This window comes from Scyliorhinus torazame, chromosome 14 (assembly GCF_047496885.1).
Source record: "Scyliorhinus torazame isolate Kashiwa2021f chromosome 14, sScyTor2.1, whole genome shotgun sequence".
In the NCBI taxonomy this organism is placed as follows: Eukaryota; Metazoa; Chordata; class Chondrichthyes; order Carcharhiniformes; family Scyliorhinidae; genus Scyliorhinus; species Scyliorhinus torazame.
Window position 1 is genome coordinate 119,093,133 of NC_092720.1, and position 26,645 is coordinate 119,119,777.

At 41.0% G+C, this 26,645-nt stretch overlaps 1 protein-coding gene across 5 annotated transcripts in view; it reads left to right on the forward strand.

The window, feature by feature from the left end:
• Positions 1 to 26,645, forward strand: part of fam168b (family with sequence similarity 168 member B) — a 93,687-nt gene that overhangs the window by 26,849 nt on the left and 40,193 nt on the right. For 3 of the 5 annotated variants that reach the window (XM_072474692.1, XM_072474695.1, XM_072474696.1), the window contains 3 exons: positions 4,119 to 4,296; positions 6,764 to 6,880; positions 9,832 to 15,028. In XM_072474692.1, the coding sequence (XP_072330793.1) occupies positions 4,119 to 4,296; positions 6,764 to 6,861 (276 nt within the window). In that variant the 3' untranslated portion in view covers positions 6,862 to 6,880; positions 9,832 to 15,028. Of the gene's footprint in view, positions 1 to 4,118; positions 4,297 to 6,763; positions 6,902 to 9,831; positions 15,029 to 26,645 lie in introns of those variants that run through there. The other 2 variants (XM_072474693.1, XM_072474694.1) reach the window with 2 other exon arrangements.

Sequence of the window (26,645 nt, forward strand, 5' to 3'; positions counted from 1 at the left end):
CTTCAAAGAATTGGCATATCCTCGCCCTCGTGAGGTGTGCTCTGTATACCACCTTCAGCTGTATCAGCCCCAACCCCTCGCATGAGGTGGAGGCATTCACTCTCCGGAGCACCTCACACCAGAACCCCTCCATATCCTCCCCCAACTGTTCCTCCCACTTTGCTTTGATCCCTTCCAGTGGTGCCTTCTCCTCTTCCAAAATAGTTCCGTAAACCCCTGACACTACCCCCTTCTCCATTCCCCCTGTCGTCAGCACCTGCTCCAGCAATGTGGAGGCTGGCTCCACCGGGAAGCTCTGTATCTCCTTTCTGGCAAAATCTCGAACCTGCATGTATCTAAACATTTCCCCCTGCTCCAGCCCATACTTCACTTCCAGCTCCTTCAATCCTGCAACCTGACCCCTAAGAAACAAATCTTTTAGTGTCTTAATCCCCTTCTCCCATTTCCGAAAATTTCCATCCCACCTCCCTGGCTCAAATCTGTGGTTCCCCCGAATCGGCATTTCCCTTGACCCTGCCCCCAATCCGAAGTGTTAGCGAAACTGCCTCCAAATTCTCAATGAAGCTATCATTACCGGACTCCTGAGAACCGACCTCATAGTATTTGACAAGAAACTTCACAATCTGCTTTATAAGACCCTCACTTCAACTTTAAATTATTTGATCCATTCAAAATACATAGCCTGCAACGTGGGAGATCAGGAGTTTTAAATAAGAGACTGAATTAACTGTAGTCTGTAAAAGTGCACTATTTATCTGTATCTATTCTTTGTGTATGTGTGTGCAAGCGTGAGACCGAGTGTTTGATGTGTTAGACCATAAGAGACATAGGAGCAGAATTAGGCCATTCGGCCCATCGAGTCTGCTCCGCCATTCAATCATGGCTGATACTTTTCTCATCCACAATCTCCTGCCTTTTCCCCATAACCCCTGATCCCCTTATTGATCAAAAACCTATCTATCTCTGTCTTAAAGAAACTCAGAGATTTGGCCTCCACAGCCTTCTGCGGCAAAAGGTTCTACAGATTCACCACCCCCTGGCTGAAGAAATTCCTCCTCATCTCTGTTTTAAAGGATCGTCCCTTTAGTCTGAGATTGTGTCCTCTGCTTCTAGTTTTTCCTACAAGTGGAAGCATCCTCTCCACATCCACTCTATCCAGGCCACACAGTGTCCCGTAAGTTTCAATAAGATCCCTCCCTCATCCTTCTAACCTCCAACGAGCACACACCCAGAGTCCTCAACTGTTCCTCATACGACCAGCTCTTCATTCCAGGGATCATTCTTGTGAACCTCCACTAGACCCTTTCCAAGCCCACACACTTCGATACGGGGCGCCAAACTGTTTTCAATACTCCAAATGGGGTCTGACCAGAGCCTTATATAGCCTCAGAAGTACATCCCTGGTCTTGTATTCTAGCCCTCTTGACATGAATTTGAGCAGCACGGTAGCATGGTGGTTAGCATAATTGCTTCACAGCTCCAGGGTCCCAGGTTCGATTCCCGGCTGGGTCACTGTCTGTGCGGAGTCTGCATGTTCTCCCCGTGTGTGCGTGGGTTTCCTCCGGGTGCTCCGGTTTCCTCCCACAGTCCAAAGATGTGCAAGTTAGGTGGATTGGCCATGCTAAATTGCCCTTAGTGTCCAAAATTGCCCTTGGTGTTGGTTGAGTGGGGTTACTGGGTTATGGGGATAGGGTGGTGTGGGCTTTGGTATTGTGCTCTTTCTAAGAGCTGGTGCAGACTCGATGGGCCGAATGGCCTCCTTCTGCACTGTAAATTCTATGAAAATTCTATGAATGCTAACATTGCATTTGCCTTCCTAACCGTCGACTGAACATTGAGAAAATCGTGAACAAGGACTCCCAAGTCTCTTTCTGCTTCTGATTTCCTCAGCATCTTTCCATTTAGAAAATAGTCTATGCCTCCATTTCTCCTGCCAAAGTGCATAACCTCACACGTTTCCACATTGTATTCCATCTGCCACTTCTTTGCCCACTCTACTAGCCTGTCCAAGTCCTTCTGCAGCCCGCCTGCTTCCTCAATGCTACCCGCCCTTCCACAGATCTTTGTATCATCTGCAAACTTTGCAACAGTGCCTTCAGTTCCTTCCTCCAGATCATTAATGTATATTGTGAAAAGTTGTGGTTCCAGCACCAACCCCTGAGGTACACCACTAGTCCCTGGCTGCCATCTTGAAAAAGACCCCTTTATCCCCACTCTCTGCCTTCTGCCAGTCAGCCAACCCTCTATCCATGCCAGGATCATACTCTTAACACCATGGGCTCTTGACTACCTTGTCAAAGGCGTTCTGGAAATCTAAATAAATCACGTCCACTGGTTCTCCTTTGTCTAACTTCCTTGTTACTTCCTGAAAGAACTCCCAACACATTTGTCAGACATGACCTCCCCTTGATGAAGCCATGCTGACTCAGTCATGCACTTCCAAGTACTCCGCGATCTCATCTTTAATAACGGACTCGAAAATCTTACCAATGACCGAAGTCAGCTAACTGGCGTATAATTTCCCATCTCCTGCCTCCCTCCCTTCTTGTTACATTAGCCACTTTCCAGTCCTATGGGACCCTTCCTGCCTCCAGTGATTCCTGAAAGACCACCACCTCTACAATCTCCTGAGTGATCTCTTTTAGAACCCTGGGGTGTAGTTCATCCAGTCCAGGTGATTTATCCACCTTCAGACCTTTCAGTTTATACAGAGCCTGCTCCTTAGTAACGATCACTGCACTCGCCTCTGTCTCCTGGAGCTCTGACATCCCACTGGTGTGTTCCACCGTGAAGACTGATGCAAAGTAACTATTCAGTTCGTCTGCCATTTCTTTGTTTCCTATTATTACTTCTCCAGCCACATTTTCCAGTGGTCCAATGTCTGTTTTTGCCTCATCTTTTATATATTGAAAAAAAAACTCTTCCTATCTTCCTTTATATTACTAGGTAGCTTGCACTCATACTTCATCTTCTCCCCCCTTATTGCTTTCTTAGTTGTCCTCTGCTCGCTTTTAAAGGCTTCCCAATCCTCTGGCTTCCCACTAATCCTTGCCACTTTGTATGCTTTTTCTTTAGCTTTTATGCTGTCCTTAACTTCCCTCGTCAGCCATGGATGCCTTGTCCCCCCCGTGTGTTAATTTGAGGGAATAAATAACATTTTATTTTAAACTCAAGGAAGCTTGCTGCTGGAATTGGAATAGATACTCCAAGGGTAAGCAAAGGCACGCCTCTTTCTGTGCAAGACATGCTAAATTGGGGTAATAGAGCAAATACATTCTGCCCGCGACACCTGCCGTGATCAGGAATTCATGCTGCTGTTCATGGACCTAAATGGATAGTGAACATAAAATGGCAAGAAATCAAGTTAAATAACTCATAGTAAATGACTTTACTTGGAACCAAGTGCAATTACCCTCCTGATCTAGAGGATTGTAACAATCCCGAGATCTGAAAGTATTGAAGAATGCTGAATCTTGAAACCATTAGGCGAATTAAGCCATTTAAATCCTGAAATCCAATTTAGCAAGGACAGGTCAAATTTAGAATGTATGATTAATAAAGCAGGATTTAAAATTGCACCTAATGTATTTACCATTGCAAATTGTTCTGATAAGAAGGAACATATTGGGAAATGTTCTCATTTCCTTCCTGTTGCTGAAGAAGAATTGAAGCAATATTAAGATGTGGTCCACATACCTGCAGATTAAGACTCAAAAGCATCTCACAGAATTTGTAAAATTTAAAATGTTTGCTGAGAAATTAGATAAACACGAGCAGCATTATTGAAATAAAATAAAATAGCCAGCTACAGTTCATTTTGTACTTCCCAGCCTTTGAAGTTTACCAGAATTGGTTAATTCTCTCCCTTCTCAAACTGTTCAAATCGAATGAGAGCAAGTGTAATTTACTTACAAATTTGAGGTACCTCTTAATACAAACATTCCTACCTTCAAAAACACCCATGTGTTCCAAAGTCTAGATTTTTTTTTAGCTTTTTTTTTAAAGTGGCAAGATATTTGGAGAATTGTGTAGTTTTGGATGCAATTTAAAGTTTTTAAATATATCATAAATTCCACCAGTTGAGCTAATTTGTTTACTTTTTTTCCTCCTCTTAACAGCAAGGCACTTACTACACACAGCCACTATATGCAGCACCGCCTCATGTAATTCATCACACCACAGTTGTTCAGCCGAATGGAATGCCCGCTGCCATGTACCCACAACCAATTCCATCACCCAGAGCAAATGGTGTTGCCATGGGAATGGTAGCTGGGACCACTATGGCAATGTCTGCAGGTGAGTATCCGCATAAAAAAGACTCTTGTACCGCGGCCTTCAATTCTCTCGATGCCAGTGTTTTGGATTTGGCAGTCAATTGTGTGTTATGTACAATGTGCTACATATGGAACAACCTGGAAATGTAAGTGTGAAAAGGTTGAATAAGATCCAAGCATAAAACATTGTTGGATATCTCAAGTTATCCAACAATAGATAGGTTTTCTTTTTTTTAAAAAAGGCAGTAGCTTGATGTTGCCAGTTGTGGAATGTTAACTCTTGCCAGAAGTCTTCAGCAAAGCTTTTGATGCGGTGTCACATGGGACACTGATGGCATAGGTAAGAGCCCATGGGATCCAAGCGTTTAAGAGCAGGAAGGTTACCCTGGAACATTGGTTAGGTCACAGCTAGTGTATTGTGCGCAGTTCTGGAATCCACATTATAGGAGGGATGTGATAGCACTGGAAAGGGTGCAAAGGTGATTTGCCAGGATATTGTCTGGGCTGGAGAGTTTTAGCTATGTAGATAGGCTGTGGTTTTCCTTGGAGTAGGGGAGACTGAGGGGAGACATGATTGTATAAAATTGAGGGGCATAGATAGAATAGATATGAAGAAACATTTCCCCATTGATGGAGTGATTTAAGTTAAGGGGCATGAGGTTTAGAGGGGATGTGAAGAAAAGCTTTTTCACCCAGAGGGTGGTGGGAGTCTGGAACTCCCTGCCTAAATGGGTGGAGGAGGCAGTGACCTTCATAACATTTAGAAGTATTTTGGTGTGCACTTGCGATGACAAAGCATACAAGGCTATGAACCAAGTGCTGGAAAGTGGGATTGGAATAGTTAGGTGATTGTTTTTGACTGGTGCACACCGATGGGCCGTAGGACATTTTCTGTGCTGTAGATCTCTGTCCATGACTAAAGATTGAATTTCTACTTTAACATTGCCAGCTCTGTTTATAACTTTTTAAATTGTATGAAGATCAGTTACAAATTGATAGCATTCTTGAGTGCAAATTGCACACCCATCTTTCCAACAACTCTCTGTTCAGGCCCTGCAGTCATATTTCAGCTCCCGCCACACTACTGAAATGGCTCTTGTCAAAGTCACAAATGACATTTATGTGACTGATCTTGGTAAACTATCCTTCTTCATCCGTCTCGAATTGGCTGTGAGCATATAATTTTCCTCCAGTGCTGCTGCTCTGTTGTGCAACTGGTGAATCACATGCAATGGCTTCTAATCCAGCTCATGTACTGTAACCCCTAGAGTCCCTCAAGAATCTTTCCTTAACCTTTTCCTGTTTCTCATTTATATGTTGTCCATATCATCTGTAAATACAAATGCAGTTTCCACGTGTGAACTGAAGCATTCGGCTCAACCTCATTATCACCCATCTTGACCCCTCCACTGATATCCTCTGACATGACCACATTGCTGTGCCATCAACAAAATGGCTTACTTCGTTTAATTAACCTTGCCTTAGTTTACTCATTTCACCTCATCTGTTGAAATTGTCATCCATGTTCCTGATAGCTCCAGATTTGACTTTTCAAATGTTTTCTTAGCCATCTTCCGCTCTATGTAGATCTGAGCTATCCATTTCTCTGCTGCTCATACTTTGTATCACTCCATCCCATGCACTCATCACCACCTACGTTGTTTCATCATTTGGAAAGGCCTCCATTTTTTTTTTTCAAATGCCTCCATGGCCATTCTCCTCTGTCTCTAAGCTCCTCCAGCCCTACAATTCTCCGAGGCCTTGTGCTGCTTCACTTCTGGAATTTTGGATTCCAGCATCATTGTGTTGTTTGTGGCAGTGCTTCCAATTGCTTTACCCACAAACTTTGGAATTCCCTCCCTGATCCTCTCACCCTGCCTGATCCAGCAAAGTGGTTAGTACTGCTGCCTCACAGTGCCAGGTTGACCCACTGTTGTAATTGGAATCCATCATAAATATGTATGAACTGCTTGAGTTTTGCTTCTGGCCCTGTAAGGAGTGTTTATAATCTGGTAGGTTAGACTTGCTTACATGTCCGAACTTATTTCTGGAAGCTGAACCAGCGTGATTTCCTGTCTGTTTGAAAAATTGTGGTCAAAGATAGTTAGAGAATTGCTTACTTTATAAAAAAAAAAAAAAAAAATTGAGTGATTAATACAGTTGATTTCTATCAAATCATTTAATTTGGGCCTTCAGCTTCAGCTCTTGATCACTTTGAAAAGCAGGATTTGACTTGAATCTATTTTACCCACACTCAACAGTGTCAATATGATATCTCTGTTATAGGTTTGTGGAGGGAAGAAAAATGTAGAAAAAGTATTCATTTTGTCTTATATTTATTTTCTTCAATTTATCCATCCCTTCAGTTTTTCTGAAGGTATAATTTTCTTGTAACCATTGCCTTTCGAGCACTTATGGTGCTTGAATTGAATCCGGCATTGAGATTAAATTTCATTAAAAAAAAATATATATTTTTTTTTTTCTTGCAGGCACTTTGTTGACTCACTCCCCAACTCCAGTAGCTTCGCATCCTGCTTATAGAACTCCAGGAACGCCTACCTACAACTATGTACCTTCGCAGTGGTGATCAACTAGTCACTGGAAATGCAAGTCTGCCTATCCTAATTGTAAAGTAGTTATCTTTTAGAATTTGAGCAACAACAACAATGATGAGAAATCTAATATTTATGGCTATACTAGATACAGATTTGGTTTGAAGTTTAGCTAAAGTTTGACTTCAAGACAAATTTGTTTCATCAGATTTGTAATAGGTTGCTAAACACATTATTCCTGGAATTTTACACTTCCAGAATTGCCATTGTACCTGGATATTGAATTAACAGATTCAATTCAGTTGTTGGTATGGCTCTTTTAATCTCACTCCATTAAAATGGGAATGAACACTTGTTACTGATCTTGCCATTGTCCCTGCACATGAATTGATGCCAAGTGTGGTTGTGCACAGCGAACCTCGACCAAGTATAGTCATCAAGTAAAATGGGATAGAGGGTAGGGGATAAGTGGAAAGGACATCCTAGTAACATTCAGGTTCATTATTACGTCTTGCATTCTGAGAACTGGAAATTGCTGAAAGCATGTGCCATGGTACTGGTACATCTATGGCTCTCAGCACAGCATAACTATGACATGGATTTTCCAAAACATTGGGGCATGAGTGATTCAGGTTGCCGAGAATTGTGCCTGTTACACCAATATTTTCTGCGCCTTCCTGTTTCCCCCATGGATCTAGTGAGAGTGCGAAGAAAATTTCCCTAACTCCACCTCAAAATCATTGGTGATGTCCAATTTGCTGTATGAACACACTTTTGGTCGCAGCTGCCACTTCAACAGCAGCCTTCGGGTTCAGTTCACCGAGCAGATGCGCATTTTATTGTTCCAAGACTGCTTGCTCTTGAACATCGTTGGCTTTTTATCAAGTTTTGCTGATTTATTTAGCCAATACAAAAGAATTGACTTTTGCACATGCTGTCTGAAATTCATTCATCAAAATGAAATTTAATTTTTAATAGCTCTGGCATTTATGTCCATTCACTGATCCTTGGTGTTCCTTCATATTGTCAATCACTAATTTAGAATATATTCAGAGTTAAGATGACAAGAGAACATACGGCTGCTCTGTAGTTAAACGCAGCGATATCTGAGAAATTAACTATTAAATAATTACTCCCTTTAGAGACTGCATTCAGTTTTTAATATAATTTGCCTGCAAATCGCAGACATGAGCTTTGAAATGAATGTCTCTACCAACATCTGGAACAATTACAGTTTAGAAGCCTTAAGTTACCTCAGGTACGTGCAGCTACATATGCTGTCCATATTACACCCAGAAATTGCTTTTACACAGCTTCAGAAAACAACATAAATAACTTATCAAATTTGCGGTAACTTCATACGACGGGGCCCACCAGTCAAACATTAATTTATAAATCAGAATAAAAATTGGACGAGGTCTGCACTGCTGCTCACGTGATCAAAATCTTAATTGATGGTGGACAGTCTCAATTTCTCACTTCTGGATTGCCACTATCCTCACTGTAGCATATTCTGATGCGGTTAGCAGCAAATCTTGCCGCAAATTCACAACTAAAGAATTGGGGCCTCAACACTGCAACAGCATTCGGGGCCTATTTAGCATGCTTCTGTCTTCTATAATGTTTGGATTTTACATTATTTAAACGGTAGATTTTAAAGCATTAGAGTTTCTCTCGGGAATAATATGAAGACCTGGGATGTACAAAACTGAAGCAACACTACCACTGGTACAAACTTACAATTACACGAAGACAAGTTTACATTAGCACTTGCCAGTATAAATGTGGACATCAAATTTATACTGGGAGAAATTTGATAGCAAAGGGTGGCAAGTATGTGACAACATACGAGCGGCACAGTGGTTGGCACTGCCGCCTCAGCACCAGGGGTTCGATTCCAGCTTTGGGTGACTATGGAGTTTACACATCCCTGTGTTAGCTCCGATTTCCTCCCATAATCCAAAGATGTGCAGGTTAGGTGTGCTTACGGGGATAGGATGGGGGAGTGGCCCCAGGTGGGGTGCTCTTTTGGAGAGTCGGTGCAGACTGGGTGGGCCGCATGGCCTCCTGCACTGTAGGAATTCTGTGGATTCTTCTGTGGGTAAAGGAAGGGCTTGTATAAATATGCGCGCATACAATTTTATTAGAGCTCGCACATGGTACCTCTTTCTCCCCGAGACCCGGGCTTCATTGTTTAGAGGCATTGGCTGAAGTGAATGCAATCCTCAGAGCGATTCTCCTGTTGTTCAACAGAGTAGGAGAAGAGCAGTTTCCAAACGTTACTTAAGCACTGTCCCTCTTCAATATGATATTTGCAAAATGCAATGGAAAACCTTTGGTTTATCTCAGTAAATTATGCAATGGTACCACCCACTATGATAGCCAATTCAGCATAGACATGAATTCTGCTAATCTGTATCGCTCAGTTGCTTGTTGCTCAATTAAACTATTTGACTGTACACAAATTTTAATAGCCTAAGTTTTGAATGGGAGAAATCAATCACTATAGAAAAAAATGTCAATGAGAGACAAAGATTTATGTACGCAGCAAATATATTTTGCAGTTGTTGGTAACTTGCCTTGTATTTGCTGACAACTCTCGCTTCGCTGGTTGACACTTCCAACACTTAAGATACTGGTAATGATTACTGAGTGGCTTAGGTAACTATTAAATCCCTATGGTTTAGTATTATGAGCTGGTTTGTGAGAAGCTCTATAGTGAGAAGTTCAAATTACAATTTACAATTTATATTGATGCTTTTAATCTTGCAACATATGTGAGATTAATGTGAAAAGATATGGTCTTGCATAGAATTTTACATGCTGGGAATTAACCGTAAGTCACATAAATCAAGCTTTGAAAATTTTTCAATAAGAACTTAAATTTTCATGTTATATGTTATACTTGTTGAAAGGCGGCTTTTGTATACAATGGTTGCTTCACTTTTGCCTTTTACACTGGAAGAAAATTATGAACTAAGTATTTAAAACACTCTTTTTCACAGGTTGAAAGGTGGGAGATATGCAATCAAACAAGTCTTAACACTTGGTGCTGATTCCCACATGCCTCCAACCAGGAATCTTCCTTCCAGTACATCAATGCTCTCAACACTTGCCAAACACTACCAAAAAAAAATCTCAAGATTATCATGGCTGCATATCTTGCATCTTGGAACTCAGCAGTACTCAAGTCTTATGGCAAAACCTGTTTTGTGGATTGTCTTGCAATTTTATAGATTACACGAAAGGGAGTATAAGCATATTTGGATTCATATCTAGTTCAATGCATGTTACAAAATGCTTGCTCAAATCTACCTGCAGTGACTAATGCAAACCATCATATGCAAAATCCAAAGGAACTGAGGTTCAAAAAATATTTTGCAACTTAATTTCAATAATACGGAATCTTATTGTATAATGTTTTAAAAAAGAGTTGTGCAAGTGAATTTCTATAACTCACCAGAAAAAAAAAATTTGGTTGATCTGTCGGACTTCGTGTTTTTTAACGGGAACAGTTACCTTTCTTTAGCTAGATTATTCATTTACATTCTTGGGTAGCAGATGCATTTACAGTACAGCGCCTGGGGGTAGTGTTCAGGTAGGCATGAAATGAAGTCTGCCGGCATTGACTTGACAGTCCTTTTTTTCCATTTTAAAATGCATTAGATTCAGTGTAATAGAGAAAAAGGCAGCAGTATAAATTAAAGTGAGATGAATGGAGGAAATGTGGGGGCATTTTTTAAATGAATTTGGAACAGCCGGTAGTCGTGGGAAAATAGAGGTATTTTTATATTCTTTGATTTAATATTGCAGTAACATGTTATGAATGCCTCTGACTTAAAATCATGACATTTGATGATTTGGGCTTTAGTTTGGAAACCATTATATATACACATTTTTCCATATCTCAGAATGTTCCATGGGTTTTTGTGGAGTCCAAATCACTGATTATCATTTTGGATCATAGTAAAAAAATATAATTTTTTTTTCTTCAAATTTATGTATTCTTCACAGAATAAGCCTCATTGGATGTGTGATTGGATGCTGTCCAGGAGTAGACACATGTAATATAGGTGACATTGTTTTTAAAATGCACATATAATTTTCATTACTGTCTCATTTGATTTGTTCTAGGTTGTGTATTACATAGGATGACTTCATTGGTCAAGCAAGATTGAATAACATTTTTGAAGGCATTTATGACTAATGCTTCTGAATATTCAAACTGTAGTATGAAATCAGAGGAGGTAAATTTCTTAAGATTGGTTTAAGGAATCTGTCCATTACATAATCCCATAATTTTCAAAGGACTTGCTGGTTCCTACAGCAGTCATGTTTGAGTTGTGCAATGGAATGCTAGTCCGGTAACCTCTGCTAATTAAATGGGAGAAGTGGCAGATCTCCTTTATTCAGCATATGTTAGAAGCTTTCTCCCCAATCTCTACTTGCAATTCACTGAGCAATAGCTGTTCTTAGTTCCCAGATCCTGGGAAATTCCACTCTCGAGCTTGGAAGATGCAAGTGAATAGTGGAGCTTGACTTGTGCTTCAGCTTTTCTTATTTGGGCTAAATTGCCTTATCCAGGTGGCTTGGCTAAACTCCGATTAGGAATTGCAGGGAAAGCAATTTGAGAAGCTTGAGTTATGGTATCCAATGTAAAAACCCCAAGTCCCTCTTGCATTCTTCTTTTGAATTGTTCATTGCTGTAAAAATAAAACAATAATGCAGATCTAAAAAGTCAAGTGGACAAATTGGCTGTTTTTGTTTATCATGGCCAGGTTATTTTGGTTCGGCATTTTTAAAGTTTTTCTTTTCATGATACCGAAACACTGCACAACAATTTCAATGAAAAGAATACTTATTCTTTTGCAACAATAGGAAACACGTTGATTCAAGCAAGTAAGACACAGCCTATCTTGAGTTCCAGTCCCATTTAGAGATTGGTAATCACATCTTTCAGTTATCGTGAAGTTAATTGCAGAAATGACCCTAATCTGTGGTGAACCTGGCTATGCCTGTAGATTGGGATTGCCTAGCAGTGCAGTTGAGAGCATTCCGTTGTTTTCCTGGCTGTACTTGTGACATGAGTAATGCAGGGAGTATTTTGGATTACTGCTGGCACCATACATGATGCAAGAGGATCCAAATTCTTGAGTTACCTTTTTTCTAGTCTCCTGTTAAATTTTACCTGAATTAGCACCAATTGAAGACTATAGTTGTGGAAACCATTGAACAGCTTAATTTAATGTCGAGGAATTAGTCAGTTTAATGAATTAGAATTGTTTTTGATAGTAGCTAGCAAAGAAATATTCAAGGGGAACAAGCACACAACTTTTAGAATCGTATCTTTCCTATTCCATTTCTCTATATTTAACTTTTATAATGGATTTAGCATGTATGTTAACTTCATTTTGAAATATTCCCATGACCAATTATTGACCCATTTATGATAGCCAGCAGAAAGACTGCTGAGAATAGTGATGGTCAAGACATTTAACATTAAAAATTGAGCAGTCTGAAATGTACTCTGTTGTTTACTGAACTTAAACTCAATTTTTAAGGTATCAGATTGCAATTAACTGCAACTTGTATGTCCAGGGCTGTGGTTTTGCAAAGGCGGTCATAGATAGTGGTGTCCTGCAGGCCTATGGAGAAGTTCCTTTTCAGAATAACTCTTTTGACTGGTTCTCCTGAGGTTGTCTTTTGCAAACTATGCGTTAAAATAGCATGAGCAAGGAAGGAGTTTTAAAATTGAACATGTGTGTTCATAATCTTCTGATTCCTCTTCAGTTTGAACTGAGTTAGGTTGTGAATTAATCACTCATTTTCAAAGAAAATTGTGTCCTTACATCTGGAGGGGGTTTTCTGACCTGGCATTTACAGGGCTTGGAAAATTTCAGATGCTTCATGGTTTTTCAATCTTTAAACATACACTGTGGCAGACTGCATTGACATTCTAAAAGATTCCCAGAAAAGACGGGTTGCAATTTTAACACAAGTTATAAACATGACTACAAGAGTAAAAGTTTAAAGAAGCGTATTTGTTGATAGTTTCTTTAAAGAGTTACAAGTTGCAAATCAGGGTTTGGAATGAAATGAAAATTGAACCTAAAGTGAATAACCCATGATCAACAGTGTACACTGGACTAATGCTGTTTGTTTCAATTTCCCTTTTTTAAAACTTCATCTTTTTACATTCTTCTCCCTGCTTCAGCTCACCTGCTATGCTGGGATGTATGCTGAAATAGTTTCAATACTGGCATCAGTGAAACTTTGAGTGCAGCAGTGGAAATGTTATTAATCTGTGGTTTTTCAAATATGCAGCCCCTATTCTCATCATTTGGAACCAGTTGTTCTTCTGCCATATTGTTGCATTACGAAAGTTAGTGGGTGATCCAAGGAGTGAAGGCTAAATCAACAGTGTGAAGCTGCTAATATAGCATTCGTAGGCAGCTTGCACAATTCCTTTTCTTTAACGTATGCTTTAAGGAGAAAATAATGGGTACTGAGATAAAGCAAAATCAACCATGGAAGCCTGTCATAGGCAATGTTCAATATAAAGCACTGTTTAAATCTGGGAGTTTCTTCATGTTACACTGTTGTACATGCACTCATTTGAAATACATCAATTTATATTGCGTTTAAAATTTAGTAGCATTTTGTATTTTTAAAAAGACTTGGTAGACCAAATTATGCTTTGTTGCACAAATTATGACAAATCACTCATTTGGTGCTTTTGCCACTTCGTGTTCATTTTTTGCATTTTTCGTGGCTCCTTGGGATAATTATAGTTTTGTTTCTTAAAGTGGGTGAAAGAGAATCCAAAATTTCAGTCTCTCAGCATCCAGACACGTGTGGGTGCCCAGGTTTTAAATTCACAAATGGCTATCCAACTTGAAAGAACATGCAAGCTTGGCATACTAATTCTATTTGTGTTCTCTTCCAAAAGCTCTATTTGGAGAAGGTAATTTGCTGATCTGCAGTTACATAGGGATAAAATGTACTGCAAAATCTGTAGCCTCATGCAATTTTGACGGTTGGTTTGGAATATTTCCAGGCTGCTTCGGGGGCAACTTATGCCATATGCTCAGGGACTGATTGAGAATGACCACCTTGTGTTGATTTCACTATGGTTCATGATTGAAGTGTACTTTCTATTTAACCTAACTCCTGAACAATTCTTGCACTCAAATTGGATGTGTTCCTTCAATGAAATTCAGTGTTCAACAAAAGTAATTTGCAGTTGTCAATATCTGTTTTAAATATTGGGTTCAGGCAAAAAAGGAGCTGTATAATAAACTTGGATCTATGGGGGAAATGTCTCTTTCTACATTGTGTATGTTTGCATGTTCTTTTAAAGCAGTTAACTGGGTTGACTAACCTTGCAAATGTTGGATCCCTGCCAAGCAATTAAGTGCTGTTTTTCCAATTATTTTTATAGGGATGTAAGGGGTTCTGTCCCTCTCTCTCTCTTTTCCCCCCCCCCCCCCTTACATTGAACATTTATTGTGAAGCAAACAACAACTTTTGAATTGAAGAACCATTAAGGCACAAAACATAAAAGAACTACCCATCTTTTTTCAGAATCCTCAACTCCCACCCCCTTTCCCAATTTGCATTCTCATCAGACCCAGGGTGAGTCCATGTACTCAGTCAGCTGCTCAGTGGTAGTCTAGGTGGATGTGATCTGAGCTATTTCCCTGTTTAATAAATAAAGGGATTTTGAATTGCAGAATCTTACAGGATGAGTAGATTGTGTTTGTTCGTGTGCAGTGTAGTGCTGTATGACAGCTTTTCTGTTCAAAATAAAATGAGCATATGCAACACATGGGCACAGCAGAATCACCCCAGTGAAAGTTAGGTATTTTTTTGTTATAGGCACACTTTTTAAACAATTTGACTTTTGAACACTATGCTTAATAAAAAATATTATTTTGGTACTTATTTAGTCTTGGTCAGTGTCGTCTTCCGGAAATCAGTTTTAATGCACCATTTACATTGGATAACATAAACCAGAAATTCTGACGATTCCTTTCTGAGCCAGTTCAATTATGTGTAAATTCATACATCGTTATTTTTTTAAAAGCAATCTGACAAGTAGATGAGCTCAGATTTAAAAAGAAACTTCAAGGCATGTTTATTGTAACAAGAATTGTTATGTATTAATACTTAAGTTTTCAATAAAGATTGACTTGTGTTGCTTATCATGTCTTGTGAACTTATTTATGCTTTTGGTTACAGAACTGATTTACGTCCATTAGGTGGGTTTCGGAGTTTGAAAACAACATAATTCATTGCAAGTCATGAAATAAGACCACATTATAGGTATAGAGGAGGTCTTGTGGCGCAGTGGGTTGATACCTGCCTTTGAGCCAGAAGCTCCAGGTTAGAGTTCCACCGTGGATTTGATGGCCAAGGAAGGTGCATTCATAACGTGGTCTAACAGGTTGAATTTGAACCTGCAAATCCTTCCCACATGCCAATTACCAGTGGTAAGAGTGGGAGTGACTCCTGCTCAGGATTGCTTGGTGCAGAGTAGGATGGGAATAGAGGGATACGGACCCCAGAAGTGCAGAAGATTTTAGTTTAGATGGGCGGCTCTGGCTTGGAGGGCTGAAGGGCCTGTTCCTGTGCTGGACTTTTCTTTGTTCTAGTGGCATCCCTCAAGCTATATAAGCATCTGGTAACAGACTAGCGACCTATTCCAGGAAACGGACAAAAGTATGCTCAAGAGCACCACTAGTTGTGGAAAGAGAATCTGAATGCAGGTATAGATAAATCAATTTATTGGTCTTACTGATAAGGGCAAAGTATGAACAAGTTACCAGTACACTTAGTATAATATGGTATCCATTGGAATCTGTGCACAAATCAATCCAGTAAAGTTGTTGGCTTGGAATACCATGTGCATTAATAGAGAACTGAGAAGCCCATTCCATATTTCTATGGTTAAATTTGTCATGCCAATTTGAGATCTTTCCTCCTTAATCTGCTGCATAACTTAGATGGATATTGTTCCAGATTAACCTTTTCCATTACATGAGCTCCTGAGTTCAATCTTGCAATAAGATAAGAAGGTAAAGATTTTCCCCCTCCTTGATCTTTGGATCCTCTAACAAAAATAAGTGCAGAATCAAGTTGTGGTTCAATTAGGGCACTATGGTTGTGACTCGTGAGCATTATACTTTCTCCTTTGCTGTTTTCAGTTCTGAACATTGGCGAGAGTAATGGTTCTGGTGGGGAGTTCAGGCAGAACCACAGATGGCTCAGCTGTACAAGGGAGCAGGAGGAAGAATGGGAAAGCAGCAGTAAGAATGCTGTAGCTAGATGAACAGGTGTGTTTCTGGTGCTGAAAAGGTGAATCCAAGATGGTATTTTGTGAGTACAAAATGAGGCTAAGGAGCTGGGAAGAAGACAAGCTGACATGATTTCAAAAGTCAGAATTTCTAGATTACTCCATGTGGTAATGAGAATAGTGATAAGGGGATCGAACAAATGAGTGCTTGGCTTGTGAGATGATATAGGAAAGAGGACTTTAGATTCCTGGAACTTTCAGATTCAGGGAGAGTTGGGTCCGATACAGACCAGGCAGGTTGCACCTCAACTGGGCCGGGACCAATTTCCTCACTGGAGTAGAGGGTTCAAACTAACTTGTCATAGAAATAAGAACCAGGATGTAATATTAGAAAGGAAAACCTAAATGCACAAAGATCTGGGGAGGTAGGTAACACTAGGTAAATCAGAGCCAAAGATTTGCCGGCAAAACCATAATGACTGCCTTTAAAAAGAGATGGTTCTGGCACCCCATGAGGAGAAAATTAGGACAATGAAAGCTGAATGAGGAAAGAGAGCGAGAAAAAGATGAAGCAGAAAATGCGTTTGTACGACAATGTCAGATTGATGAGACATGAGAAACAGGCTGAATATGAAGTTCAGAAGGGAGATGAATAAATTGCAAAGAGCAAATATGATGGTGAGACTGGGATCTAATATAAAGGGAATACAAAACTCTTCTGTAGGCATATAAATAGCAAACTGTTAGTGAAAGGAGCGATGGAGTTAGGGTCCAAAAGGGGATCTGGGTACAGGGGTAGAGGGCACGGCTGAAGTACTAAATTAGTGCATCTGTCTTTACCCAGGAAGAAGATACTTTCAAAGTCAGAGTGAAAAACAAGATAGCTGAGACTCTGAGCTAAAAATTGTTGAGAAATTATTAGGAAGGCTGAGTGTACTTGTACCAGGACAGAAGGAGATCGAGGGAAGGATGGAGATTGCAGAAACACAGGCAATAATCTTTCAATACTCCTTGTGTACAGGGGTGGTACTAAATGATTGAGAATACAAATGTTATACACCTGTTCATAAAAAGTATTGAGAAGAAGCCCAGCAACTACATGACAGCCAATTTGACCTCATGGTGGAAAAGCTTTTCAAAACTGGGATAATGTTTGCAGTCACTTGGACAAAATGTGGATTAATTAAGGATTTGCTACAGGCAATCATGTTCAACTAGCTTGAGTTTTTTTGTCATGAACTAACAGGGTTGATGAGAGTAATGCAATTGATCTGGTTTACACGGACCTCTAAAAGGTGTTTGATAAAAGTTTCCACATAACGGGCTTGTCAACAAAGTCCAAGCCCATGGACTAAAGGGGATAGTGGTAGCACTTAGGTGGGCGACAGGAAACAAGAGTGGTGGTGAAGAGTTTTTTAATTGGAGAAAGGCATATAGTGGGGTTGTTCAGGTGTCAGCAATAGGGTCGCTGTTTTTCTTGATTGCTATTAATGACCAAGTCTAGGTCAAAGTTTCAAATTTGTGGATGACTGAACTTGGATATCGATAAACATCAATAGAACATAGACCTGCTGTTGGAATGGGCGGACATGTGGCAGATTAAATTTAAATGCAGAGAAATGAGATGAGGCAAAATAATTTAAAGCATACAATTGTAAAAGAGGTGCAGGTGGTACCTTGGTTTGCATGTGCACAAATCATTGAATGAGGCAGGTTGAGAAAGTGGTTCTTAAGGCATTTGACACTGAACTTTATAAATAGAGGCATATTATACAAAAGTAAGAATGTGATCATGAATCTTTACAAAACTATGGTCTCGATTAGAGTGGTGTGTCCAATCCAGGGCATTATTACAATCCCAGATCAGACTCCTAACATCTTCTAGGGTACCAGACAGGAACCCTACGACGTTTTTAAAATTTGTTTTTGCTCTAGGAATGATTCCATACAAAAATAGGGATATGGTATATTAAAATAAACTTTATTATTAACACAGCAGCAAACCATCTTGACATCATAAATATCGCTTACAATCATAAGTTCATGAGATCTCGGAGCAGAATTAGCCCATTTGGCTCATCGAGTCTGCTCTGCTATTCGACCGTGGCTGATCTCATCCTGGCCGTAACTCCACGATCCTGCCTGTTCTCCATAACCCTTCAATCCATTACCAATTAAAAATCTGTTTACCTCCTTAAATTTACTCACTTTTCCAGCATCCACCGCACTCTGGGGTAGCACATTCCATAGGTGCATAACCATTTGGGAGACGTAGATTCCCCTCAACTCTCTTTTAAATTTGCTACCTCTATCCTAAAATGACAATTACTAGCTAAACAATGCTGAACAAAAAAATAAACCCTTTAACTTCGAACTGCTATTTCCTTTATCTCCAACAGGTCAAAAACACTTAAATAGAGTCAGCAAACACAGGTGTACTTGCCAATCTTTGGATAGAAAGGTATTTTGAGACTGCTTGAACAGAGTGATCCTGTCAGATTAACGCTGAATCTCTGACAGCGTTATGCAGATGCTGCTGTTCAGCTCATAGCCAAACGAAAACTCAAAAACTGACTCCACAAATCTATTACACCTTTATCCCACTCAAATCTCATGACCTAATTCACAATGTCTCTAATTATCTACTCCTATGGTGTCCCCAGAAACCTTAACAAAAACCCATTAGGCCTCTCTTTGTAAACATATACAGGTTGGAAAGAAGAATTATCTCACTTTTATGACAACTTGATAGTACAATTTGCAGCCACAGAATCTGGCTGTATTTCAAACCAGGATTGTTTTAAAAAATCCTGCAGCATTTCCATACATGCCCTAACTCAGGCTTTTAAAAACATTTCTACACCAGGTTGTTGCTAACTTTAGCCTTAGTTTAATTGCTCTTGTTTTATCACCTTTGCTCTTGAGTCGCCAGATATCTTTCTGATACCGCCACGTGGTTCAAGTCCGAGTAATGATGAATAATCCAACACACCGCTTAGAGTTAAATCAACGCACATTTATTATATACTGTAATCAATACTTATACATTAATTCTACTTCTAAGCTACTTCCTACAACTAACAGGCCAATACTTAACTTTGGGAATGGCCCACCAGGTCAGGGAAACGAATGGCTTTTCGTATGGGTTCTGAGCCTGCGGGATTCGAAGCTGGTACAGGTCGATAGCTAGGAGCGCCTATCTCGTAGCGAGCGTTGAAGTAAGACTTACGATTTGAGCGGTTGTTGCAGAAGGTCGGCAGAAGGGTGCGGAAGGATGAAGAAGGGTCGATTTGAACTTGGACTCTTCTTATAGTCCCCAGGAGCTTCCCGCCTTTCGGGGCGGACCCTGTACCTGGTTCCAAGTGATTGGACTTTGTCCCAATCACTTTGTTCGATATTCTCCAATGCTGGAGTGATTCCTTGATCGATGGGTGGTATTGGGGTGGTCGTTCACCTCTCTTTGTGTAGGCTCCTGCTGGCGCCGAAAAGTCTGGGTTGGCTTTGTGTCTAATTGGTTGCACATTGTTCCCGGGGATTGCTAATTAATATTCAGATGGCTGGTGTGTTATGCTGATGGCTGCAGGTATCGATTCTGTCTGGCCTCCCCAGAGGCGAATACACAGTTTTATCTGCAGCTGCTTGTTTTAGTCCTGTTGGCTGATTTTCCCGTTCGCCATTTTAAATCTGGGTTAGCCATTCTAAATTGGGAGTTAGCCATTTTAACTGGCTACAAGGTGTATATATCAATTTCTTACATTTATCAATTAAGCAGGGTGTAAGGACATTGGCGAGGGTGCCAAAAAGATTTGAGAGTAGTTCCCTGATGAGGAACGTTAGTTGCATGGATAGATTTGAGAAGCTGCGACTGTTCTCAGAAGAAAAGGTTGAAAGGAGATTTGATAAAGGTGCTCAAAATCATGAGGGGTATGTACCAAGTGAATAGGGAGAATCTCTTGCCATTGGAGAAATATTAAAAAATAGAGGGTATGGATTTAAGGTGAATGACAAAAGAATGATAGGCAATATGAGGAAAAACATTTTTTAAGCACTGTGCCTTTAGGATCTGGAATACATTGCTTGAGAGTGGTGGACATTGATTCCAAATTTTCTGTCAAAAAGGAATTGGATAATAATCTAAAGAAAATGCCAGGCCATGGGAAAAAGGCAGGGGGTGGGAACAGCTAAGTTGCTCTTGCAGAAACTGCACTGTATGTTCATCTGTGCTGTAACCATTATGGGATTCTATGAATCATATAGTGCATCTATCCCTGTCCCTATTTTCATCTGCTTTGCCTGTCTACAGTTATCTGAACTTGTTTTGTAAGTTCTTTATTGCCTATTCTAGTTCATTTATTTCCCATCCAAGTTTTGTATCATCTGCAAATGCAACCACTTAGCAATGACTTTCTAAAACCTAGGTTGCTCATCTGATCTCAAAATGCTTGGGTGGCATTGACCAAATGTATCCTTTTAATCAAATATTTCCATGTGGGAGAAATTAACAAGTGTATTGGGAGAAAATCTCATTATTTATGGAGCAGTCAGGTGAGGAAAGAAGGGAAACTATTCAATTTTTGAAGTTTTTGCACATTTCTAAACTGAATTGGATGTACAGCAGCTTGCCTTGATAGAATGAAAATGGAATGTACTTTTTTCTGTACTTAAGAGGTATCTCTCTTTTGCTCCTTGATGCAATGTAATGAGTCTATTTCCAGCTTTTACTCCTAACTCCAATAACATCTGAAGTAGTGAGCTGAAAACTGCCATCTGGAACTGAATATTAACTGGCTATGTTGTGGAAGGATATAATTAATCTCATGGAATTCTTGTGAATGGTGCCAGGTGCCTGGTAACACTCATGATTACTGCAGCCTTGAAATGTTTTGCTTTGTTAAAGATGCTATATAAATGCAAGTTATTGCACCTCTAGGTTTAAGTCTTTACTTTAAACGTTGAGTCAGATGATTAACAGTCCGGGATTATTGTTTCATTTCTTGTGCATTTATTTGCATGCATGCTTTAGTTACCATTCCGGCTCCTGTCTTTTTCACTCTTTTAGTCATTCTTGCCGCCTTTCCCATCTCCTACCCTTCTTATTGCCCAATTATGTCACATTTTCTTATCCAATCCGTACCCTAAGCCCTTCACTACTTCCTATTCTGTTGCCACTATTCTTGCTTGAATCTCTTTTAGATAAGTCCACAGCTACTCTTTGTTCCTCTCAGCTTTCTCTAAAGGTCACAGTAAACAAGTAACCACCCCAACTGTGCCTTGCACATCTCCCAATATGCATACTGAAGGCTACTCTTGCCAACCTTCTTGACCCACAGCCCAACCCTCATTGCTCTTGGACCTCTGTTCGCAGACTGACAGTCACTACCCCACCCCTCCTAACTGAATGACCATTCACTCAGAAGGCCCTTGCCGACTACAATCTTAAATGTGGATGATTGCATTGCCAAACTAAGTTTGGCAAACTTGAGTCACAAATGGTAAAATCATGACCCTTTCTAAAGCATCTCCATCTAGCGATACTATTTCCAAATCACTACGGCACTGGTGTGACCATTTCACCAGATTACTCTCCTTACTGCTCTATTATAACTTCCTCTTTCCATTACTATCTCTTAACTATTTCTCCTCCTTCCTCATACTATCCCTCAATTTGAAAACTGCTGTTACTAGCACCCTCATCCCCTCCATGCTCCCTCTCTAAACCAAGTATCTTGCTTGCCTCTTCAACTTCTGCACTCCTCTCACATATGTTTGAATCCTTTGTCAGGTTTTTTACCCTGCCACAGGACTTAAATATCCTCAATCAAAATCACAAATGGCATGCTTTGACAGTGGTACGTTACTCCTCAAACGTGAAAAAACGATGGGTTAAAAAAGATTAGCTGGTCCAAAACCCATGGTGATTCAAGCATTAAGACTAGACACAGCCTCCTTTCTTCTATATCCCTTTTCCTCTATATATTCTCCTCAACTTCCTTTCCCACATGACTTTATATTATCAGCAATCTTAAATACATTACTTTTATTGTATTTATATTAAATATAGAATCCCTACAGTGCAGAAGGAGGCCGTTTGGCCCATCGAATCTGCACCAACCCTCATAAAGGGCACCCTACCCCACTGCCCCGCCCTATCCGTAATATCCTTGCCCCACCTAACCTGCACATCTCTGGAAACGGGGACAAATTAGCATTACCAATCCACCTAACCTGCACATTTTTAGATTGTGGGAGGAAAACGGAGCACCTGGCGGAAACCCACACAGATATGGGGAGAATGTGCAAACTACATACACTCACCCAAGGCCGGAGTTGAACCCGGGTCCCTGGTGCTGTGAGGCAGCAGTGCTAACCACTCTGCTACCGTGCCACCCATATAAAAAATTCTACTATTTTTCTAACTTAATTGTCACCAGAACCTTCAGTATTCAGGGTCTGTGTAGTATGGAGATAAGAGAGCTGTTTCATAAATCAGTGAAAGCATTGCTCCTGTATTTTTACACCTTTAGAGTAGAAAAATATCTCAAGGCACCTCATCGAGGTGTAAGCAGAAAAAAATGGATATTGACCAAAGGTGAGATGCTGAGACCATCAAATGCTAAGTCAAAGAAATGGGTTTGGAAAAGGAGGTGGGAGGCACAGGGTTTGAGGGAGACAATTAAGCGAGTGGCACCTAGGCAGTTGAAGGCAATGAGGGGACTGGGAAGAGAGGATAATGCACAAGAGACCAGAGTTGAAGGAACAAAATTTGGACAAGGCTCGAGAGGTTATGGAGATATGGAAGAGTGAAGGCTATGAATGATTTAACCACACTGAAATTTTTATATTTGAGTTACTGGCTGGAACTGCTGTAAGTCAGTTACCACTGGGGTGATGCGTGAGTGGGTTAGAAGATAGGAAGTATTGCTCTCTCTAATTTCTCTTTGCCTTGCGCAGCCTGCTGGTTGTGTTGTATTGTCCCTTTTTAGATTGCCACGTGGCTGCACATGTGCGCAGCTTAGAGGGGGGGGGGGGAAACAGATGGGTAGCATGATTTTCCATGAGCTGATGTTTACAGAGGCCGGATGATGAGAAGCCAGCCAGGAGGCTATTGAAGTAGTTGAGTTTGAAGATGGCGAAGTTATGAATGAGTGTTTGCGCAGGGGATTTGAGTGTTGATGTCACGGAGAAGGTAACATCAGAAACTCAGTTTAGAGTGTAAAAGGATGGCAAGGTTGTGAAGACTGGTTCGGCCAGAGACAATGATCACAGAGGGGAGTGGTTTCAATGGGTATGGAAGAAAAGATGATAGTTTCAATCTTCCCAATATTTGAGTGAAGAAATTTGTGGCCATCAGACCCTGGATGTTGCATGAATAGTCTAATAACATTGAGACAGTAGAGAGACCAACAGAAGTGTTGGAAATAGAATTGGGTGTTGCATACATGAAGAAGCAAAACCCAAGTCTAGGGATGATATCACAAAATGACTGCTTGTTGCGGGAACGGAAAGGGTCAGGGTATGCTTGGGCAACTCTGGGGGTATGCTTGCTCTTGTTATGATTGCTATGGAGAGAGTGCAGCAAAGGTTTACCAGGCTGATTCCTGGGATGGTGGGACTGTCATATGTGGAGAGACTTAAGTGGGTTATGATTATATTCATTTTGCAGTTTAGAAGAGTGAGGGGATCTCATAGAAACTTACAAAATTCTAACAGGATTAGACCGGGTAGATTCAGAAAGAATGTTCCTGATGGCGGGGAATCCAGAACTAGGAGTCATAACCTGAGGATAAGGAGTGAACCTTTTAGGATTGAGAGAGGATTGATTGAGGAGAAATTTCTTCAACCAGAAAGTGGTGAATCTGTGGAATTCACAACCACAAAAAGTAGTTCAGGTGAAAACATTGTGTAATTTCAAGAAGGAATTAGATATAGCTCTTAAGGGGAAGGGATGTGGGGGAGGGGGGGGGGGGGAGAAAGGAGGGATCAGGATATTGAACTTGATGATCAGCCATGATAATAAATGGTGGAGCAAGGTCGAAGGGCCAAATGGCCTCCTGCTTCTAATTTTCTATGTATGCTTCTATGTAATCGGGTAGTCCCAATGAGGTTGACGGTGGAGGGGAGGAGTTGCGATAGAGATTGAAGTCGCCTAGTATGACTGAGGAGGAAGGACACCTTGGAGCAAAATTAGTGGATTGGCAGATACCGTGGGTTTTACGAGGACTGTAATAATATAAAAGGGGATAAGGATTCAGAGGAATAGACAGAAACTTGTGTTACTCAAAGGTGAAGTCCACATCACTGCAGCGGTTTGAGTGGGGCAGCTGATCGAAGATTTTGCCAGGCTGGTAGATTTTAACAACGTGTTAAGGTGTTGCCACCCATGACCATGTTTCAATCAAATCCAAAATACCAATGCAATTGTCCACACTTAAGATCAAGAATTGCAAAAGCCTTTTATATGAGTTAACAGACATTCTGGAGTTAAACATATCGCGGGACAATTGGGCCAATCCAGATTGACTGACGACCTGGATGACCTAGCCATAATAATCAACTCATCACATGCAGTCAACATCTGAAACAACTCTCCAGAATATCTGATGTTGCTGGCTGCCATTTCTTCACAGGATCTTTTATTTTATTAATTTTTTTAATTTAGAGTACCCAATTTTTTTTTCCAATTAAGGGGCAATTTAGCGTGGCCAATTTACCTACCCTACACATCCTTTTGGGTTGTGGGGGTGAGACCGACGCAGACACGGGGAGAATGTTTCACGGGATCTTTAAGCATGCAGCATCATTAGCCTCTGAATACCAACACCTTTCGCAGTTATGACAGGAAAGATCTGAAATTCAACAAATGATAAGGGCACCAGAAGCTCAGCCACCCTGTTTCTCTTGTATGTGAAATTCTCTGGGTGTTAGTTTGAATATATTTTGCCACTTGCTGGATGATAGATGGGGGTATGAAAGATGAGAATTGTGTGTTGGTTGTCTAATATGTCTGCTTTCAGCAATGATTGGGACTCCAATTCAATAGACTTCAGCTGATGCTCTCAGATTACTGTCATTCAATTAAGACTCACCATCAGACATGCCATCAGACTCACCATGGACTACTCTCCAAAATCAGTTGCATTCTTGGACACTGGTCTCCATCAAGGACGGTCACCTCAGCACTTCGCTTTACCGCAAACCTACGGATAACCTCATGATGCTCCACTTCTCCAGCTTCCACCCTAAACACATTAAAGAAGCCATCCCCTATGGACAAGCGCTCCGTATACACAGGATCTGCTCAGACGAGGAAGAGCGTAACAGACATCTACAGACGTTGAAAGATGCCCTCGTACGAACGGGATATGGCACTCGACTCATCGATCGACAGTTCCAACGCGCCACAGCGAAAAACCGGACCGACCTCCTCAGAAGACAAACATGGGACACAACCGACAGAATACCCTTCGTCGTCCAGTACTTCCCCGGAGCGGAGAAACTACGTCATCTTCTTCACAGCCTTCAACACGTCATTGATGACGATGAACATCTTGCCAAGGTCATCCCCACACCCCCACTACTTGCCTTCAAACAACCGCGCAACCTCAAACAAACCATTGTTTGCAGCAAACTACCCAGTCTTCGGAACAGTGACCACGACACCACACAACCCTGTCATGGCAATCTCTGCAAGACGTGCCAGATCATCGACATGGATACCACTATTACACGTGAGAACACCACCCACCAGGTACGCGGTACATACTCGTGCGATTCGGCCAACGTTGTCTACCTCATACGCTGCAGGAAAGGATGTCCCGAAGCGTGGTACATTGGCGAGACCATGCAGACGCTGCGACAACGAATGAACGGACATCGCGCAACAATCACCAGGCAGGAATGTTCCCTTCCAGTCGGGGAACACTTCAGCAGTCAAGGGCATTCAGCCTCTGATCTCCGGGTAAGCGTTCTCCAAGGCGGCCTTCAGGACCCGCGACAACGCAGAATCGCCGAGCAGAAACTTATAGCCAAGTTCCGCACACATGAGTGCGGCCTCAACCGGGACCTGGGATTAATGTTGCATTACATTCATCCCCCACCATCTGGCCTGCGAAATCCTACCAACTGTCCTGGCTTGGTACAATTCACACCTCTTTAACCTGGGGTTACCCCATCTCTGGATCTGTAAAGATTTAATCACCTGCTAATGCTCGCATTCCAAGCATTGTTTGGCATCTTTGAATTTGTCTATATATGTGTTTCTGGAACAGACCTCTTCATTCACCTGAGGAAGGAGCAGCGCTCCGAAAGCTAGTGACATCGAAACAAACCTGTTGGACCTTAACCTGGTGTTGTAAGACTTTGTACTGTGCTCACCCCAGTCCAACGCCGGCATCTCCACATCATGCAATTAAACGTACACAATGTAAAATTGTCAATTTCTTTTACATAGGTGCAAAAGCACAATGCAGCCAGCGCTGGTAATCAGAAATAAAATACAGAATAGTCCCAGTTCTGATGAAGAAT